The 21,939-nt window shown below is 36.2% G+C and overlaps 1 protein-coding gene across 1 annotated transcript; it reads left to right on the forward strand.

Moving 5' to 3' along the window:
* Positions 1-811: 811 nt before the first annotated feature.
* Positions 812-21,560, forward strand: LOC132543223 (thyrostimulin alpha-2 subunit-like). Its single transcript, XM_060206703.1, has 3 exons — positions 812-974; positions 19,099-19,274; positions 21,468-21,560. The coding sequence occupies exons 1-3, from the start codon at positions 812-814 to the stop codon at positions 21,558-21,560; spliced, it is 432 nt and encodes a 143-aa protein (XP_060062686.1).
* Positions 21,561-21,939: the final 379 nt, after the last annotated feature.

The raw sequence follows: 21,939 nt of genomic DNA on the forward strand, positions 1-21,939 counted from the left end.
GTTTATCAGGGAACCGTGAATGCGTCATTGTAAACATACTGAGTGGCATGTTAGGCCTTTGTTTCAATTCAGTTAGATTAATTGCTTTCTGTACCTGACGGAAATTATGTCATTGTTTACAAAGTAAGCCTCTTGTTTTCTTCTGTGATGAGGTTTTCACAAGCAAAACCTCTTTTATGTTGGCGTGTTTAGCCGAATGTTTGTTTCCTATGCGAGACTTCATACCAGTGAAGGTATCGTGTTATCATCCTTCGTACGAAAGTCAATAAGTACAAGCAGGCATGCTACTACCACTAGATAGAGGCAGGACAAGCGGTCACATTCTGTCTCTGTGATAACTTCTCTGTCAGAATATCACAGTGCCGCATTAACACGAGATGAACACAATCTAAGCCAATAACATCCCACCGGATAGCCATATATCTATCATTACGTTGCAATTTTTTTCTAAACAATAACTTGTTAAATCAGATAAAAAAATCTTTATATGGTCAACAGGTATCACCTTGCAATGTCGAACAGGGATCTGCCATGATACGGACGTGCATTCATTTGTGAGCGTTTGGGCAAGACAGAACAAGCAAGAGACCACCTCAGTGAAGCAGTGTATTGCTTGTGTGCATTTCTATACAGGAGTTCAAGTGAAGGGGAAACCCAAAACGTGTACCGAGGGATAGGTAACAAGTACTGTGTGTACAGATTTCGTGGAGGTGTCCCGAAAGGTATAAAACCTAGTTCCCGGAGTTAGGACATTCAGCCGGTACTAAAGCGATATCACAACAGGACATTGTTTCTTCTTAAAGAAATTAACATGAGGACTTCCGAGATTTTTAGTGGGCCATTGTGTAGAGTAAGAAGGAGGGACGTAACAGATATCCTCATCACTGTCTATAGAATTTTCCTTGTTTTAAACACATTGACAGCGTTGACATATTCCCGGCATTCGTGGGAAAGACCCGGCTGTTATAAAGTAGGTGAGTACATTTAACAAAACCATGACTGGTATTTAATGATATTTACCGTGTATTATTCTTTAGTATTGCTACATTTGATGTATTTTATAATTCATCAATAATGTTTTATTCTATATTCGGCGCAATTAATTTAAGTTGATAACATTACCTTCAGTAACCGGTAGTTTGTCTTTTCGTCGTTTATATATTTTTTTAATCTAGATGTCTTGACGAGAAACAAACAAACCCTTTATTTGTAACAAATTGTAATCCAACCAAGATTCAATTTCTTTTTGAGAACGTTATTCCATAATACTTTCATTATACCATAAGTTCGTTTTTGCATGATGATGGTATTTCTGTAAGCAATTTGTGCTCATCAGCATGGGACTGACTACATTTGATTTAACACAACAAATTTATTAATATGGATGTCAATAGGAAATGTTTTGATATCTTGCGGAACATATTTCCCGTTTATTGAAAGTCATTTAGTTTTATCGTTTTAACAAAACCATATTAAACAGCTCCACATTGTTGTAGACGTGATAAAGTTTTATTGGTCTTATAAAACCATATTAAACAGCTCTACATTGTTGTACACGTCACACAGTTTTAATGTTCTTATAAAACCATATTAAACATCACAACTTGTCAACAAAATGATACGGTAGGTATAATTGAAGATCATTCAGCATCTAATTTAGTTCTAGCGACATATTTGTGAGGATTATTACAATAAGATCGTGTAAGGCTGTTCGAATGAACAAATCTAGTCTTCAGATTAGATGGATGCACGCATTGGTAATCATATTGTAAATCTTATAAAATAAATGGACACGATAAAAAGGATAAAATGTCGTGCAGGGTCACACGGTAGATAGGATATAATGTCGTGCAGGGCCACACGGTAGATAAGATATAATGTACAGGATCACACAGTAGATAGGATATAATGTACAGGATCACACGGTAGATAGGATATAATGTACATGATCACACGGTAGATAGGATATAATGTCAGACAGGATCACACGGTTGATAGGATATAATGTCAGACAGGATCACACGGAAGATAAGACATAATGTCAGACAGGATCACACGGAAGATAAGATATAATGTCAGACAGGATCACACGGTAGATAGGATATAATGTCAGACAGGATTACACGGTAGATAGGACATAATGTCAGACAGGATCACACGGTAGATAGGATATAATGTACATGATCACACGGCAGATAGGATATAATGTCAGGCAGGATTACACGGTAGATAGGACATAATGTCAGACAGGATCACACGGTAGATAGGATATAATGTCAGACAGGATCACACGGAAGATAAGATATAATGTCAGACAGGATCACACGGAAGATAAGATATAATGTCAGACAGGATCACACGGTAGATAGGATATAATGTCAGACAGGATCACACGGTTGATAGGGTATAATGTCAATGGACTCAACCAGACAAAAATATGCTCAGTCGCTGTAAGGTATGTCGTAATATTGGTAGTTACACGGTTATACAACGAAATTGTAGACACGGTAAAGTATAAGCGGTGCTTCCACTCTACACAGTCAACGAGCGTGTCATAGATAATACAGGATATGGAGAACACATATATAGACCCTGAGAGTTACAGTACTTTACCAGAGGGGGAACAATAAGGTTCTGCAAAGGATTCTCATTCACCTGTTTCATCGTGTTTTAAAGTCCCTATCTCTCTAACATGCACATTTATTGTTGGGGAAGAAATCAAACACGTTGTATTGAATGTGTTATGTACAACACGGAGAAAGTGTAAAATTACATTATTTGATAAAAGTGTTGATGTTCTGTTGATATTTCTGTTACTTCATCATAATAACACATTTGTAATACGGCCATTAGATCCGTGCACGTGTGGAAATTCATTGCTATTTTTTAACTGTAAAATTGTTAATTTTTTTTCAATCTTTTAAAAATATTTATCTGAGAAAAATTTTACAAGAGATTCATTTCTGTTAAACAGTTTTGGAAATTACTTTGTTGCTTTGACGTCATTTAATGACATCATAAACTTGTATTTCAAATAACTGAAACAATTATCTGATTGATGAATTGTGGTAATGTTGCTTAAACTGAATTATATAACGTCTTTTAAGTCAATTTCTCAGTATTCTCAATTTTATAGCTGAGTTAGTAATCAATATCTAGACTTAACAGCTTCAGATTAGATGCAATATCACTTTTCTGCAAGCAAAAGGTTTCAATTAATATAAAAAAAAAACAGTTTTATTACGAGTTGCGGTAAATCAAAATTTCGAATTTAATTCTGGACGCTTGGAATCCGTACGGGAGCCATTAAAACTGTTGACGAGATGAAGATATAAACTTTCCCCTGGGAGGACTTAATATGTTTTGATATCGACAGATCTGTTAAAACGTTCGTCTTAATCCTCCTACGCTACTGTAATACTTAGTTAACCGTTTACAGCTTGTATCAGTGCGAATGAGATATGTCGCCTTTATCTAACTTAAATGCTTTTACCTCTGGTGGCAGGACAGTTTTTCTTCCACATCTAAATGTGATTATCCACGAGCGTAAAGAAATGTTTTTTGTACTTAAATTTGAATGCACCGTGGTCGTAAGCTCCAATTAAGAAAATAAACTTCAGTACGAAATGTAACAGTGAATGTTTTTAGTTCGATCTATTCATACTACGAATAAGGGTTAACACAACGTCTCACCTGAGGACGATAAATGTGTCAGATATCTTCCGAAAAGTGTCCCTAGTTACCGATACGGTAAAGAACGGTTGCCGTATACAAGTAACAAGACCTAGCCGATTTGGAAATCAAGATTTTTCCCCATTCGACATGTTGTAAGAACTGTTGTTGATTTCTCATAAAAATCTTTCGTCATCTAGTATGTTACAGCTACACATATCTTATTGTCTTACTTGTAGGCCTGTACCAACTATACATAGCGTGTTGTCTTACGTGTAGGCCTGTACCATCTACACATATCGTGTTGTCTTACGTGTAGGCCGGTAACAACTACACATATCGTGTTGTCTTACGTGTAGGCCGGTAACAACTACACATATCGTGTTGTCTTACGTGTAGGCCTGTAACAACTACACATAGCGTGTTGTCTTACGTGTAGGCCTGTAACAACTACACATAGAGTGTTGTCTTACGTGTAGGCCTGTAACAACTACACATAGCGTGTTGTCTTACGTGTAGGCCTTACCAACTACACATATCGTGTTGTCTTACGTGTAGGCCGGTAACAACTACACATAGTGTGTTGTCTTACGTGTAGGCCTGTACCAACTACACATAGCGTGTTTTCTTACGTGTAGGCCTGTAACAACTACACAGCGTGTTTTCTTACGTGTAGGCCTGTAACAACTACACATAGCGTGTTGTCTTACGTGTAGGCCTGTACCAACTACACATATCGTGTTTTCTTACGTGTAGGCCTGTAACAACTACACATAGCGTGTTGTCTTACGTGTAGGCCGGTAACAACTACACATAGTGTGTTGTCTTACGGGTAGGCCTGTAACAACTACACATAGAGTGTTGTCTTACGTGTAGGCCGGTAACAACTACACATAGTGTGTTGTCTTACGTGTAGGCCTGTACCAACTACACATAGCGTGTTGTCTTACGTGTAGGCCTGTACCAACTACACATAGCGTGTTTTCTTACGTGTAGGCCTGTAACAACTACACATAGCGTGTTGTCTTACGTGTAGGCCTGTAACAACTACACATAACGTGTTGCCTTACGTGTAGGCCGGTAACAACTACACATATCGTGTTGTCTTACGTGTAGGCCGGTAACAACTACACATATCGTGTTGTCTTACGTGTAGGCCAGTACCATCTACACATATCGTGTTGTCTTACGTGTAGGCCTGTACCATCTACACATATCGTGTTGTCTTACGTGTAGGCCGGTAACAACTACACATATCGTGTTGTCTTACGTGTAGGCAGGTAACAACTACACATAGTGTATTGTGTTACGTGTAGGCCTGTAACAACTACACATAGAGTGTTGTTTTACGTGTAGGCCGTTTACAACTACACATAGCCTGTTGCCTTACGTGTAGGCCATGCAAACTGTGCCGAGGCTCCAACTGTATTTTGTATAAGACGACTTTATTTCCGACCTTGATCTGTTTTCCTCCTAAGAAATTTCTAACAACACGAAGTAGTACAACGAAACAGAGGCAACTTTCCACCAAACTGTTGTAATGTTGTCATTTTACCTACCCTTTATAGCAACATCCTTACATCCCCAAGATACGATGTTCATATGGCTTAGTTGGTTCACTATTCCAGGGATTTTCGATAATATGTCGAATGCTGAGTTTTGAAGTTAATGAAGACTATGGCGGTCTTCATAGTGATCACGTTGGGAATTTGAATTTTTCCAGATGCCATATCAGGTTAGACGTGTTTGATGCTCGATATTGTGCTTTGTGGTTCGATTGTTATTAACTTTCTTCTCGTTTGAGAACGTGACATTACTTTACACTTGGATACACACATGTTTGCATGACGGATGTTGTCGATAAAGCAGGAGAAGCTTACACTTCTGGAACACGTGGTCTTATTATCCTTGTACTCAAGATTCTCTGTGTACATCTTTCTTTTGTTCATGTTTTGCCCTAGTTGCATTGACTTTCAGGTTGGATTATGATTATGCAGACATGTTGGTATTTTCGTACTGTTTTTAAATTGAAAAGAAAGTTCAAGCATTCATTATTGAAATACAATAAAACAAGTAAAAACGCTTTACTGGTTTTTCAACCAAGCATGAATACGTGTCTAGTTGGACAATTTCTACAACCACTGTGACAGTAATAAACTGAATGTGGTACTTTAAAAGCATGTATTTCCCTGATGCTCATTCAACACCCGATCCCAAATTTGGCTTTATTGCCCAAGTATAAGATTAGGGAAATACCAGGGTTGGGAGCCCTAGAGTCACTCCCGTTACAACATGCTGCTTAACGCAGGAAGCGTCTTGCTTTTCTTTTTCCAATAAAAATAAATAAAAATAATAGAAAAGGTCTATTTGAGACAATTAACACGCAATGATGCTAAATTTTCATGGTTTATCTAATATTCAGCGAAAATAAATCTCTATTTTAAATAAACATCATACAGTATCATTTTGAGTCCTATCTTTTCTTCACGCTTTAAATACCAGTGTCACCAGTCGTTTAACCGTTTTGTCGCCAGCCTGTCCTTTTACAATGTGGTCAGTATCAGTAAGGTCTTTATCTAAACCCCATGTTTGTAAATGTGTGTACACTAGAACGTTTGATACAGTTACGTATAGTAAATCAAAGTCACAAGCATCTAATACCTCTTTATACAGACGTAAATATGTCGGTATATTCTGTGATGGGTGGGTGTAAAAATACAAATGAAATTAATGAAGAATCAATCCGACCGGGAAACACATACTTAGAGAAGTGAAAGTTTCATAATTCTACTAAATCCCCTGTGTTTTTACAGACATTTCACGATTTCCGTACCATTTCACCAATCAATGGTATGATTATCCACCAAATCTGCTATTCAGATAGGTCCTTATTAATGGCCTCAGCGCACTATTCATACTAATGATAATTCTATACAATGACCACTCCTTTGGCGGACGCACCATTAACAGGGCCTCCCACGTTCTCTTTGGCGGGAGGGTGGCCCTAAGACTGCCACCAGACGTAATATTAAAGAGATCTTTTCAATAGACAAAATATAGTTCTAGACTTAGCATGAAAGAGCATCTTTGCGAGGTCTGTAGACATTAAACTGACTGGCTAAATCACACAATTGCCATTATCTATTGACGTCAATTATTTCAATACATCACACATCAGTTAAATGACTTCAGGAATCTCAAAACGTGCTCTCAGGCAAATAGATTGTAAATCATGGATCAAGTCAGAGCCAATCTATAGGATAACCGGCCGTGATACAGTGGACACACCCTCTACTGATAACCGGCCGTGATACAGTGGACACACACTCTACAGATAACCGGCCGTGATAGGGTGGACAGACACTCTACAGATAACCGGCCGTGATAGGGTAGTCAGACACTGTACAGATAACCGGCCGTGATAGGGTGGACAGACACTACAGATAACCGGCCGTGATACAGCGGACAGAAACTACAGATAACCGGCCGTGATAGGGTGGACAGACACTCTACAGATAACCGGCCGTGATACAGTGGACAGACACTCTACAGATAACCGGCCGTGATACAGTGGACAGACACTCTACAGATAACCGGCCGTGATACAGTGGACAAACACTCTACAGATAATCGGCCGTGATAGGGTAGACAGACACTCTACAGATAACCGGCCATGATACAGTGGACAGACACTCTACAGTTAACCGCTGGCAATACAGAGGACAGACAAACAGCACGACATCTCTTCATCTTGACTTTCGATCACAATACAAGTTATATGGTATCTGCCATAATAATTATCGCAAAATGTCTTTGATGTATCTGTCGGTGTCCTCACCTCGATTATCGGTTTTAGAACGTGTAATTACTTGACTTTATTTTATTTACACTGTAAATGTCGTTACTGAACCTTTAAAGTCTTCAGGGATTTTTCTTTTTATTTAATCCCACTTTGCTTCCTTTTTTCAAGTCAATATTCCATTATGTAGCTGAAGTAGATCCCTATTACTACTTTCTCAGATTCATTTCGAGACATTCTGTTGGTAATGTAGAACGGAAGAAATAACATACGGGGTTATCCAGTAAGACTTTAATCGTCAATGAGAACTTATCGTCATGGTTACAGGCGTCGTTAGTGATGATCTCCGTGGGACTAACTCACTACTCACTAAAGCACACAATGAATGCCGCTATTAGACACTTGTCAATATGTCAGATATCATTATCGAGCCCCCATTTGAAATACAATGGTACGAGTAGTAGAATAACTGTCTAGCAGTTCGTGGTCAAGAGTTCAAAGGTCATTCTGGAAAGCTTGACCAATGGTTAATTGATTCTGAATCTTTGCGTGCTTCTTAAGATGATATATGTGTTATATTGTTAATCACAAAAACTAAATTTCGAAAAGAGAAATTATTTTGATACTTAACGATGGTAGTGTTGAATAATGACGTAATCCAACAAATCTTTGATTTTTGATCGTTCAGTAAGATCTGTGAAGATTAGTCGGCATGTAATTTGCTTTCTTGTGAATATTGGATATTTTCATTAAAACATTGTGGGAAAATCAGACTTTTTGATCGGTTTTTTCGGAGTGTTGACTCTCATCCTGCAAGGTCACGTGAAGGTGAGAGTGTTTAGGAAATATCAGATAATCGATACAGATGATTATAAGTGTGTTAATGACGCGTTATAAGTCTTCCGTCATCAAATTGAGTCGGGGCTTGAACCATCATTCACAACGAAGATTCCATTAAATGGAAACAATAGTGTATATTGCCCTGTTATCCATCGAACTCGCCAGATATATATTTTTGTGTATATCACTAGTGTAATATACTATTGTCACTTTTCATTGTCCGTGCCAGTCCGGAATTGATTGTGACGTCATAATATTTTTGTATATTTCACTAGTGCAATATACTATTGTCACTTTTCATTTGCCGTACCAGTCCGAAATTGATTGTGACGTCATAATATGTTTGTATATGTCACTAGTGTAATATACTATTGTCACTTTTCATTGGCTGTGCAAGTCCGGAATTGATTGTGACGTCATAATATTTTTGTATATATTACTATTGTAATATACTGTTGTCACTTTCCATTGGCCGTGCCAGTCCGAAATTGATTGTGACGTCAATTATTTTTTGTATATATCACTATTGTAATATACTATTGTCACTTTTCATTGGCCGTGCCAGTCCGAAATTGATCGTGACGTCATAATATGGCAATGAATGATTTTGGCGCAAAAACATGTCTGTCCCCGTTTGTTTGGGTTTTTCCCCTGTTATTTTCTGTAAAGGCTTAAGTTGTCTGTGGTTTGCGGTAAAAAAAGTCAGAAGTTTGTTTTCATTCCATATGAAACTCGTCTTGAAGTTTTAAGTTCTGGTCGAGAAATCTCATATGATAATTATGCCAAGATCACATGTTTATTAATATAGTAAAAGAATGGCAGTTTTGCTTTTATTCCAGAGATATTTTATCTGTACTACAGATTGTGTGTGCCAATGAGCTGATTTTGGATATTTTATCTGTACTACAGATTGTGTGTGCCAATGAGCTGATTTTAGATATTTTTTCTGTACTACAGATTGTGTGTGCCAATGAGCTGATTTTAGATATTTTTTCTGTACTACAGATTGTGTGTGCCAATGAGCTGATTTTAGATATTTTTTCTGTACTACAGATTGTGTGTGCCAATGAGCTGATTTTAGATATTTTTTCTGTACTACAGATTGTGTGTGCCAATGAGCTGATTTTAGATATTTTTTCTGTACTACAGATTGTGTGTGCCAATGAGCTGATTTTAGATATTTTTTCTGTACTACAGAGTGTGTGTGCCAATGAGCTGATTTTAGATATTTTTATCTGTACTACAGATTGTGTGTGCCAATGAGCTGATTTTAGATATTTTTATCTGTATTACAGATTGTGTGTGCCAATGAGCTGATTTTAGATATTTTTAGTTTCTTTATGATTTAACAGACGAGACAATTTTGTTGACGACTAGTTATAAATCAAAAAACGTAAGAATCCTGGTCATTTATATTCAGGGTTGATTTCAAAACTCGAACTCCGAATATCTAAATTCACGAAAATGTGAAAACCGTAAATCGCTAAAGCACCTTTACCAACATAAACAAGATGACAGAACTTCCTTTCGTATAAGGAAAACTTCAAATGGGATTCCGATGGTATTCGAAGAAATACTTCTTCTTCAACCGGCATTCACTCGAAACATTGTACCAAAACTTTGATCGTGATATGTAACTAAAATGATGATGTTCGGAAACAGGCTATAGAACTGCTGTTGGTATAATGAAATAGACTATATATTACAGACTCGTGAAGTGGAGAATAAAATTATCTCATCTTAATTGAGAACACCAACTTCACGTGAGGTAGGGTTTAATTTGATTAGAGTTTATAAAATTACTACATCACCGATAAGTATGCTCTTGTTTAGTCAATACACGTTCGTATCTATAAATAACACGCCCCGTGTATGTGTCAATGGCTAAGCTTAATTGGATTATTTGCTCGAGCGCAGTCCTTGCTGTTACAAGAAACCTTTATTTGTGCGCGCAATACACTCACCTAATTTTCTTTGTATTATTCTTGGAATGTAAGGTAATACGATTTTCTGTAACATCTGGATTATTAAATACGATTTCTCCATATAAGGTTATACACTTTCTGTTTGTGAGGATTGTATGGTTTGGAGTACGGATACACTTGTGGTGCACTGAATGAACTCGAACATTTATTTATCAAAGTAATGACATTTTCAACTTAAAAGTATGTATATGAAATTGACGTTATTGAGTTTCAAAACGAGGGCGGTTATTTTGTTGCACCATTTTCAGATCATTACGTAACCTCATTGTCTATATTTTGACATCACAATTGGTTTCTGTCAACGAATTAAAAACGTCCCGAGGTTATAACACTGGCGTTATGTACACGTAAATCTGGACGGATTAACTGGAGGACAGGGGGATTATGTGATTGAACATTATCTGTGTAAAACTAGCCTACTGGTAAGATACGGAAAATAGGATTAACGTGTACTATATATAGACACAGAAATGTTTTTATGTTTAATGCATCTGGTTCCGACTTCATTTCTTTAACACAGATCATACAATGGTGATATCCTGCTGTGTATGTTGTGAAATGAGTAAATGTAAACTTTAATTTTATTGTGCTGGTAAATGATATTTATATAAGTAAAACCGAAACATACCAGTATCTTATACATAGCATTTGAACGGAGTTCTAGGAAACATTCAATCATGTTCAAGTTCATTCATATATAATATTATTATGAAGGGAGGAATATTTTGTCAATAAGTCAGAGACAACTCTCTAGGGGAAGAGAATTCCCATTATCGTTTTAAAGGACATATATCGTGAATGACATATGTCATTTTCTTTTATGTCGTTATAAATATCAAATTAAGTTTCCATTTAGTCATAGTTCTATAATAGTATCGTCCTAACGAAATGGTTTAAAATCAAATTTCAAGATATTGAATATGTCAATGTTTCGCCGTTGTCTGATTGGATAAGAGCTCGTCACGCGCAGATTTATATATAAGATATGGACTCATTGTTTCTAAAATTAGAACAAACGGACAAAATGAATCCAGAAAATTGATATACATATAGGGAAATACTTTGTGATATTCAAACTCGGGCATTTTTGTTTTTTGTTTTTTATTTTTTTTTTTTTTTGTTAAATGCTTTTGAATGATCACATTTGTTGTTTGTATAAGATATGAGTGATCAAGCAAATCTAATTACAAGTTATGTAATACACAAAAAATTAAGATATTTGATTTCGGTCGGTATGATGGTATATTAACACGACAGAAAATATTAACCGAGAACGACTGTACTGACCTCATCAAAGGTCTATAACTGGTATTTATAAGTTGGTTTTTATTTCTTATTTAAAAAAGAACAAATCCGTGTTATATTGCTCTATACAACACGTCAATATGATCATAATCCAAACTCAAATTCAATAAAACTGGGACAGAAACAACAAAATACCAACATGCCAATATTATCATAATCCAAACTCAAATTCAGTAAAACTAAAACAGAAACAACAAAATACCAACATGTCAATATGATCATAATCCAAACTCAAATTCAGTAAAACTAGCTTAAACATTAAAAAAATACACAGAGATTCCTGAAAAAGTACAAGGAGAATAAGACCAGGTATTACGGAAGGATAAGCGTCTTTTGCTTCATCGACGATATCCACCATGGAAATATTGATCTATCCGAGTAATTGATAGCATGTTCTCAAATGAGAACTGAGCATATAACAACAGAACCAACTGGTAAACTAACGATCACCAAACACATCCAGCTTCACATCGCACAAAGAAATAGAATATGTTCAATGAGGTCACGTCCGTAAGATGTCCCCATCATTTTATCAACCTGCATCTTCTGAAACCCAGTCTTATGAGTTTGCCGACTTCTTGCATAAAAATCATGATAATGGAAACAGGCTGGAAATGCGGGGATGTTGCTATTCAGAAGTGGAAAATTCAAACTAACGAGCATCAGACACGTTATCATAGAAGTGCAATCAGTATCCTTGATTTGTGTCATGTAGCTAATAGTACTGGTGATTCACCTCATCTGTTCCAAGATAGCATCCATTGACAGACGGAAAGCAGTGTCAAAAATGTCAACATAATTAACTCTCTGTTGAGGCATTTATAAATAAAGTATTTATCGTTAAAACCTGCGGTGTAATCGGATGAAAGACAACAATGTTAGGAATTGCTACCCTAAATAAAATAATACTAAACTGAAAAAAATGCTTTGTTTCTTAATTGTTTTACAAAGTATGACAACAGACAGGTGTAATTATTCTGTGAATGATTTGTTCAGAAATAAATGAAATCAACCAGTCCTCTTTAGGTATCGGTCGACAGCCCGTTTTAAAGTTTCCATTGAAATCGGATCTGTTGATGGAATTAGTCATAAAACAGAATGACAGATATAAATCGCTTTGCTCAATTTAAATTAATGTAACTTTTCACTGAGATAATTCTACTGCTCCTGTAGTGATTGTTGATTGTAGGTGACAAGTAGGAAAGTTTGGAACGTAATTAATGTCCTAGTATCTCCCTTTGTTTTAAGAAAATTGATAAAAAAATGGCAAGCTGACTTTGTCATATTTAATCCATTTACAGTAGAAAATTATATGGGTTTCCGTGATACTTTGTGATGTTAATGATCATTCTGTTTTTGTGTACAAGTGGTTCTATTATCCTCGGATATAAATAAGACAAGTAAAACGTGGTATTGATTGATGATCTGGAAACAAATTTTTTGTGTATTTTTTTGTAAAATCTGTGACTATCACAACAGTCGTCCTCTTTGGTAACATGAGATATACCTGAACTATTTCATCCTCTCAGAACATTTTGTAATGAAAAGGCAAATTGATAACATGTTACTTGTGCTACTCGAGACTAATTAGAAGCACCATGAAATTGTATTTGTCCCTCCATATATCAATCCTTACTTACTGAAAATCTACATAATATTTTAGCGGTAATTCTATTTTTGCGCATTTTGCGCGGAAAATATTGCGATAAAATAACATTGTGCGAATAGCATTTTTAATGTTGCTTGAAAATTAACTTCTGGGGATGCGCGAATATACCACTGCGCTAAATAGACAGAAAGCGATAATGGGCGAACATTTTCTTGTGCCAAATTAAGTATGTTTACAGTATTTAATAAGGGTTTTTCTTTTTAGTTATTTGTCTTTTTACGAGAACATAAATATGACGTTATATCAGGAGCGAACGAGACCAGTATACTACAGCGTCACTTAAGACACATCCTGTTGTCATTTGCTTAACTACTTTTTTTGTGTCTGGATGACTCCTTTTAAGGTAATGTCTGCTTAATAAACGCAGCACAGGAGTTAACGACAAATATTTAGTTTTTTTTCGTGTCCTGAATAATGGAAACTCCGAGACCTGCTTGCTTCTGCAAAACATACGTCACTTCGGGAGAATATCTAACGAATCTGGCCATGTCTAAATCTGACTTTGTTGTGTTGAGATCACCTGTTGTCTTGTCATAACTTGATGGACTCGCCCGTTGTTGTACTGTTCAGATCACCTCTTGTCTTGTCATAACTTGATGGACTCGCCCGTTGTTGACCTGTTCAGATCACCTACTGTCTTGTCATAACTTGATGGACTCGCCCGTTGTTGACCTGTTCAGATCACCTCTTGTCTTGTCATAACTTGATGGACTCGCCCGTTGTTGACCTGCTCAGATCACCTGCTGTCTTGTCATAACTTGATGGACTCATCCGTTGTTGACCTGTTCAGATCACCTGCTGTCTTGTCATAACTTGATGGACTCGTCCGTTGTTGACCTGTTCAGATCACCTGCTGTCTGGTCATAACTTGATGAACTCGCCATTTGTTTGTCCGTTCTCGATGTTATGCTAGTATTGCTGTGCTCCTTTGATCAGAACCTTGTTGTTATAGGACCAATAATTACTTGAGAGCTGAAAGGTCAACTAATACATACTAATCACACCATTAAGGATATTACGCTATTACTAGGACGTGTAAATATAGAAACCTTATAAGATAGTATAATTCAAAGAGTGAGTGAGAGAGTTAATTATCATTTTTTATCATACAAATAAGGCCATCTTCTTATTTCCCATGAGGTAGATTAATGACACTGTGGAGTTTGTACTACAAACATCCTTCAAACATTGTCAAGTTTGATCGATATCTCAGACAACATGACTGGTATGTGACCGGGACAGAAACCATGTTCATTTCCAAGGAAACATATGACACCCCCCAACAAGGCGACACACATGACCACCCCCCTCCAACAAGGCGACATACATAACCCAACCCCCAACAAGGCGACACACATGACACCCCACCCCCACCCCCAACAAGGCGACACACATGACAACCCCCTTCCCAACAAGGCGACACATAACTCAACCCCCCAACAAGGCGACACACGTGACCCCCCATCCCCCCACCCCCAACAAGGCGACACATAACTCAACCCCCAACAAGGCGACACACGTGACCCCCCCTCCCCCCACCCCCAACAAGGCGACACACATGACCCCCCAACCCCCAACAAGGCGACACACATGACACCCCCCCCCCGAACAAGGCGACACACATGACACCCCCCAACAAGGCGACACACATGACCCAAACCCCCCCAACTTTCTACGATTAATCATCGTAAGTTCATACTGTTGTTAACTGTGAGGCAAAATTATCGATTCATTACCTTAATCCACATCATTACAAAAACAAACGTAAACAAAAAATAATAATAATGACATATTCTATACGAGACGACAACACAACATTTATTTGTCATGTCCTGGTCACTTCTGCCTTTCGACCAGCATGTCAGTTGTTGTTAACTGTGAGGCAAACTTATCGATTCGTTACCTTAAATCACGACATCAATAAAAAGCAAATAAAACAAACAAAAACTAATAATAATGACATACTTAATATGATGACAACACAACTTTTAATGGAATAGGTATCAATAAAATCAATTTTGAAAACAATCGAGGTCACATCGAAACAAAAATGATTTCTATTTTGACACTTACTTCTGAGTACAAAAAATACTGTTCATTTCATGAATAATATGTTATGATATTCTCTTTGGAATCGTGCCTCTGAAAATGTTAAGCTTAATGACAGGGGATATAATGAGTTAATTGTCGTTATGATGTTCTTCAGATTTTCATGGGACTTTTTATAACTCTTTCCTTTGTTCATATTTTGCATTAAATTTACCGAATTTGCATTTGGATAATAATTGTGTTGACATGTTGTATTTTCCTGTTTTCGAAAAGATCGGATATTTTATTATTGTCTCGTTAAGTTACAAATGACAAGTTGGTGATTTAATGATTGCTAGTTGGCTTTCTACTCCATATCAGTAGACCAGGAGACGTTCCTATAGTTTCTGTGTAAACATCTAGATGTGTTTATCCCCACAAGCCAACAAGATGTTGCCCAGAAAACACACAAGGAAATCACACAATAAAATACAAAGATAGAATGAGATACCTGAATGAAAATTGTATAAAACAGAAATTTCATCCTTTAAGGATCTGTCAGTAATGGTAATGTCTTCCATTGCTGAAACCTTGGAGTGCGGCCAACCGGAAAAAAAATATCAATATTCAAAATTGGATTGGGAAGGTGTATGTCAATATATTTACTCTCAATGCTGAACAATTTCAAAGAACATCAAGTATACCGTTACCAGGGGTATGGAATATTAGTGTTGATATTATACAGGCTGGAATAGAGAATACCAGGTTCATCCCAGACCTGCAAAGGATATAATGTAGACTCCAATCAATTTTCTGACCTTTACAAGCATTTCTACGAATGGCTAATTTGATAACACCCCAAGATTTTCAGATAAGATCTAAGAGTTACGCTGTAACATTTCTATATTCACTAAAAGCCATTGATTCATTTTGAATGGTGAGTTGAATTGAATCTTTATTTTTAGATAAAAATGAAGAGTGATTTATGTCAAAGTTCGAAAACACACATCTTTATTCAACATAGCATAAGTATTTTGCAACCTTAATGTCACTATGACTGGACGAAAGTGCCTACAACTTTTATCCTGCTCATAAGAGATTGATAAAACAGATCGCTTGTTCAGGAAATGAAGATTTGATGAAGATGAAGAACAATTGCTGTGAATGTGATTACAGGTATAATCATTTTGGAAAAGTGGTATATATACTAGATAACGTCGACATTTTCGTATTTGCTCACTAGTATTGATTAGTTTTGATGCTATATTTCCTCGGATCTGTCTTTGAGAACAGGAATTTATTCAATCCAATCCAAGCTCTAGATTCATGCAACATTTGTTGTGTCGTCGATTATCGTTGAATGTACTGATAATTCTGGTCTCAATAACTGATTGTGAATTTCAGTTTCGACTCCAATGCTTAAATTCTTTATTATTTAGTCCCATGCCTCACATCAATGACCTAACATGGAACCTCCTGATCTTTTCTCTTTTTTTCCAGTAGATGTTGTGTAATTTATGTTCAAAGGTATATAATTATTCATCAGCATAATACTTGTAGAATATTTAAAGATATGCGCGAGTGGAAGAAAAAATGATTTTGAAAAAAAGGAGAACAAAATAGGTAAGACTAGGTATGTTACATGAGAGCAGAAAACTCGAATCCAAAATCGGATGCATAAAAACGTTGTCAAGCACATTCTCCATGTGCTGTCGACGTATACAATTCCGTTCATAACTTCCCAGAAAACGAAGTGCTGAAGGGGCGTCATGACCGTTCATAACTTGCCAGAAAACGAAATGCTGAAGGGGCGTGATGACGTCAAGCCTGCAGCTACTCAACAATACCTCTATGTGCAAAGCCCTAGAAGTGTGTTTCGATTACCCTCTCATGAGACTTGTCTGTTTCAAGAGGATTTCCTAGAGACAGCAAACTAGGGGGTAAAGGAAACCTACACTATTTCATGCCAATTAGATTTCATATATAGCGCAATGTCTGCATGGTCGTACATATCACAAATCACGTGATTGTATATCGCACGTTCACGTGTTATGTTTTCCTTTATCACGTGAAGCTTGAGTGTGCATTGATTTGTGATGTTTTTCATTCAGTCTGCTCTTTGATATCATCTTTATTAGTTACGATTGAATTGTTAGTCAATACCAATTAAAAGTTTTTATCATGGAAATAAAAAAAATAAAGATTGCAAAAATCTAAAGTAAATGTAGGCAGATTAATGAAGCAAAACACCTGGGATACAGAATGATGTTTTTACGATATTTTCTGACATATCACACGTAATTATTCGTCACCAAATGGATAGGATAATTAATCTATGTATCGACATTCTGTCATATCGATCATCCACACTCAAATTTCTGGCCGATATGACGTTAGATGGAGATACCATTACGCTAATATTTAACAAATTGTTTCCGATCATGTCGTAGTTAATGATCAGATCAGAGGTTCACACGTTGATGAGTGCACTTGACCCTTAGGTGTACTGCGACTGTCCTATCTTGAAGGAGGTTCAGATCTCCAGTACAAATCATGATGAATGTACATTGTGTTCCACGACCAATAAGAGAACAACATAGATGATTAAATCTAACACTCGTTTGATAAAAATGTATATTGATATAATCCAATGATTACACATTTAAGTCGAGGTGTTTGCGGTTTAGGCACGTGCTGTATGTTGTATGGTTTTTATGATTCAATTTGCTGTTTCATGTAGTGGCGATTCTTAGCTGATGGTTATAGAGACCATGCTCGCAATACATATATATATATATTTTAATCCAAAGTTAATATGGGTGTTATTGAGATAGCGTCATACAATACAACCAACAAACTAATATAGAGGTCACGTGGAGATAAATTTAGAACATGTCTTTTATAAACGCTTCACAAATCAACATAGTTATATGGAAGCGAATGAAAGCGATGTTGTGCTAAATCAACTGTATGTTCAGCCTTTCCGACACGTTTAATGCTGTCGGCATTTCTTAAAGCTAACAATGGTTTTGATAATTGAATTTTCTTCTGTATTTAATTCGATTTCGTGGTCGAAATGTTCAGGTAAGCAATGCGTTATAAATTTGTCTGGTAAAAATGACTCTCGTGAGGTAAGGTTTCCTGGAAGTGAAATGCTGGTGTGAAGCTTTTTAATATTATGTTATATACGGACCCTGATTTTCACTAAGCGATTTTAAATTCGACAAAATATTTCTGTTGATATAGCAACCTTTTGGGATTATTCTCGAGAGTTTCTTTAAATGTCTTACACAACTGATTTTTGTTTTTGTTTTTGTGGATTTTTTAAAAAAAAAAATTAATTTTTTGTTTTTTTGTTTTTTGAGATTTCGATTATAATCTAACCTTCAGGAACAACCCTAGGTATAAAGTAATTTATCATTATAAACTTGCGAATGATATGACGGAAGAAATGCATGACACCATTTTTTTTTAACTGTCTAGTCCTGCGGCAAGAGCAGCTGCGTGCTTCGTACAATTTCAATACTATCGGATGTGTCTTTTGTTGCTGTTTTTAAAAGTTTTTTAACTTGTGAAAAAAGAACTAGTGCAAGGAGGTTCATACATGCATTGATAATCTGGGTCAACCCTCTCTATGATCATTAAAGTTAGGAAAATGAATGTCGAACACATCTAACTTCGCATTCGGAAATCGAATATCCCTATATCAGATCATCATTTAAAACATATACAAAACTAGTCATACATGAAGGCAATATTTAAGTCGGTAATTTACTGTTATTGTGTTTGTGTCATTACAGCTAACGACAGAACAGTGCAGATACCGGACTGTCTACAGTTTAACGTAACTACAAACGCTTGTAGAGGCTATTGTGTATCTTACGCCATTCCGTCCTCGCCGAGGACCCGACTAATAAATCCTAGCCATATCATCACCTCTCGCTCGGAGTGCTGCAGTATAGAAGAAACCTATGATGTAAGCTGCCTTCCATTTTGTTTCGATGTTTTACATATCCATGTCCCTGTCTCTGCACATCGAATGCTGGTCTTTGTATATACATATATTTGTTTCCTTTTCAATTTGACCGATGTTACATAAAAGGTATCTATCGTTACTCAATAAAGCTATGTCTTAACTCTACAAAACCAAGAAATCTTAAGTGTTCAGACTAAAACTTCAAAACTTAAGAGACAATTTTGTATGTGATTTATCAACACAAAGGATATTATACGAATAGTTGATAGTGGAAAGAAAACAAAAACAAAACACAACCAAAGAAAAAACAAAAAAACAAAGGCACCCCCTCCCAACAAAAATGGAGGGTGGAATGCCAAATCCATGTATGTTTGAATGACAGCAAGAAACAAAATTGCAAAAACAGAGTTTATGATAATTGTGAAAAAAGCTGTAGAATGGACAGCATCTCGCTAGAGGAAGAATAGGATCAATTTTACGGAAGCTGAAGCAGATAGCTATATATACAGGATGTTGACGTGTTTACACCACAAGAATGTCATAAACGAGGCTATATCCTTATATAAAGTACATTTCCCGTCATCAGTGAGGTTATTACAATCTAGTGTTGATCACGATGGCGTTGAAGGTCTTCCCAGTAAAGCTCAAGAAACCTCGATATTATAGGAGCGGTCCAACAAGCCGTCCATAATAGTTAAACACTTAAGTAGGCTATACTGATTTGCTCTAGACAATTTACAGCAGTCGTTAAATTCATCCGATTTATCGTTATAGACAATTTATCTATAAATAGTATCACGACTATCATTTAAAAATGTGTTGAAAAAAGTTCAATCGATGTTCAATAAAATACCTGTATTTCTTGTAACATTCACACATTAAATTTGATGACAGCAGCACGCGCTTTACTCAGTGTAAATAATGAATTGTCTGTAGCGAAGGGTAAAGTTTGGTCTCTTTTCTTGTCTCCATCACTACAAGTTATGCCACGTGCCAAAACCAATCTTACCACGTGCCAAACAAGGATAAATACACCATTTGCTAAATAGCGGAAGTCGTTACTTGGCAAGGAACAGGAAGTATCGCATTAACTCAGCTAAAATAGAAGTTCCTCACTCTAGATTTGGAAAACAAATCCTAAAATAAGTAAATTTGAAAAGGAAAGTTATAGAGTGATAATGATAGTATATATGAGATTGTTATTTTACAGAGAGAAAAAGGACGCTTCATTTGACCTATGTTAACCCTGTCAAGGGTAGATCTTCTTTGTGATGCTTCTCCGGAAATTACAGTCAACAGTTCGAAAGCTTCTTGTCTTCTATATGTTATAACATAACACAGCAATGTTAGGTGCGGCTGTATCACAGAAATAGAGAAACATGTTGTTCTCCACCAGAGATAGCCTAGGATATCTGTACATTAGGATTAATCAGTTATCGACACACCTCATCACTATTTCCATTTGAATTCGTTTTATCTTTAGATGATAGCTATATAAAGACTATCCATTGGAAATACACATTTTAGTGTTATAGACACGTTTTTAAATAGGTCAGTACCATTCAGTGCCAGAAAAATCCACATAAATCCGGAATATCTCTATCTCTCTGATGTGTCCGTTTCTTCCATAATTGTTTCACAAATGCCATGTACATGCATTTATGCTCCGAATCACAAACAAGTATGATTTTTCACTTATTATTTCAAATTAAATAAGACACATTTTAATATTGAATTTTGACTTTTTATCGTGGTAATGAAACGTTCATTTCATTAACATTTTGGCGGATATATCTGTAATTAACAAATAAGGAATTATATGACAATGTTATCGGAATCAGTAAGATGATCAGATAAACTTCAGCAACATCAAAATTAAGATGAAGAAAATGCAGACATCTTGCGATTATTTGCGCTTCTTGACTATATAATATTTTTTCATTAAAACTATGTAATACGGGTGGGCACTTGATTTTCAGGCTGAGACCAAATACATCATTGTAACGATAACACTTTCTCAGGTACGACGCAACACCATTCTTGCATTTGATGTCTTATTCGTTGGTTCTTATTTTTCTGTTTTTTTTCTTATAGGAAAAAAAACTACGAATATAACGTTATAAAGTATTATCATTGTTTTTCACACATGGCCTTTATCGTGTTCTTATTTTTTGTTTCTTTCTTGTTTTATAGATAACAGTACACGTACGTTGTATCGAAGGAATTAGAGAAGTGGTGTTTAAATCAGCAAAAAAATGTGCCTGTTCAATATGCCGACGAGGATGATGACGTCATTAGGAACATTGAGCGCGCACAAGCTTTGCCAGGACACGTGACTGTTATCTGTGATCTCCGACCCGAGAATATCTATTTTCATTAAATTCATATTAAATGCAGAAAGAAATTTGAAAACTATATTTCTAGTTATTATCTGTGTGGTGTTTTGAACACAGATCGTAGATTTGAAGAGTGAATATTTCAAAATTCAAATGAAAAAAGAAAAAAACAAATGTGTGTCGCCTTGTTAATAGGATCAAAGGAATATCGATGGACTGTTTAACACCAAACGGCAAAATAACTTACGGTTTTTATAGATGAATGGCGAAAACAGGGATTTGAAACAATTTCTTCTATCATGATGTGGTTGTCGAACTTTTCCTTTTAA

The sequence above is a fragment of the Ylistrum balloti genome, unplaced genomic scaffold (assembly GCF_031769215.1).
Source record: "Ylistrum balloti isolate Yb309-2 unplaced genomic scaffold, AGI_CSIRO_Ybal_v1 Utg369744, whole genome shotgun sequence".
Lineage (NCBI taxonomy): Eukaryota > Metazoa > Mollusca > Bivalvia > Pectinida > Pectinidae > Ylistrum > Ylistrum balloti.

What these genes read in the sequence shown, in the direction of transcription:
- LOC132543223 (XM_060206703.1), top strand. Translation starts at nt 812, where the DNA reads ATGAGGACTTCCGAGATTTTTAGTGGGCCATTGTGTAGAGTAAGAAGG. An exon ending in ACCCGGCTGTTATAAAGTAG is followed by an intron (nt 975 to 19,098) that starts GTGAGTACATTT and finishes GTGTCATTACAG; the next exon opens with CTAACGACAGAACAGTGCAG. An exon ending in GTATAGAAGAAACCTATGAT is followed by an intron (nt 19,275 to 21,467) that starts GTAAGCTGCCTT and finishes CTTGTTTTATAG; the next exon opens with ATAACAGTACACGTACGTTG.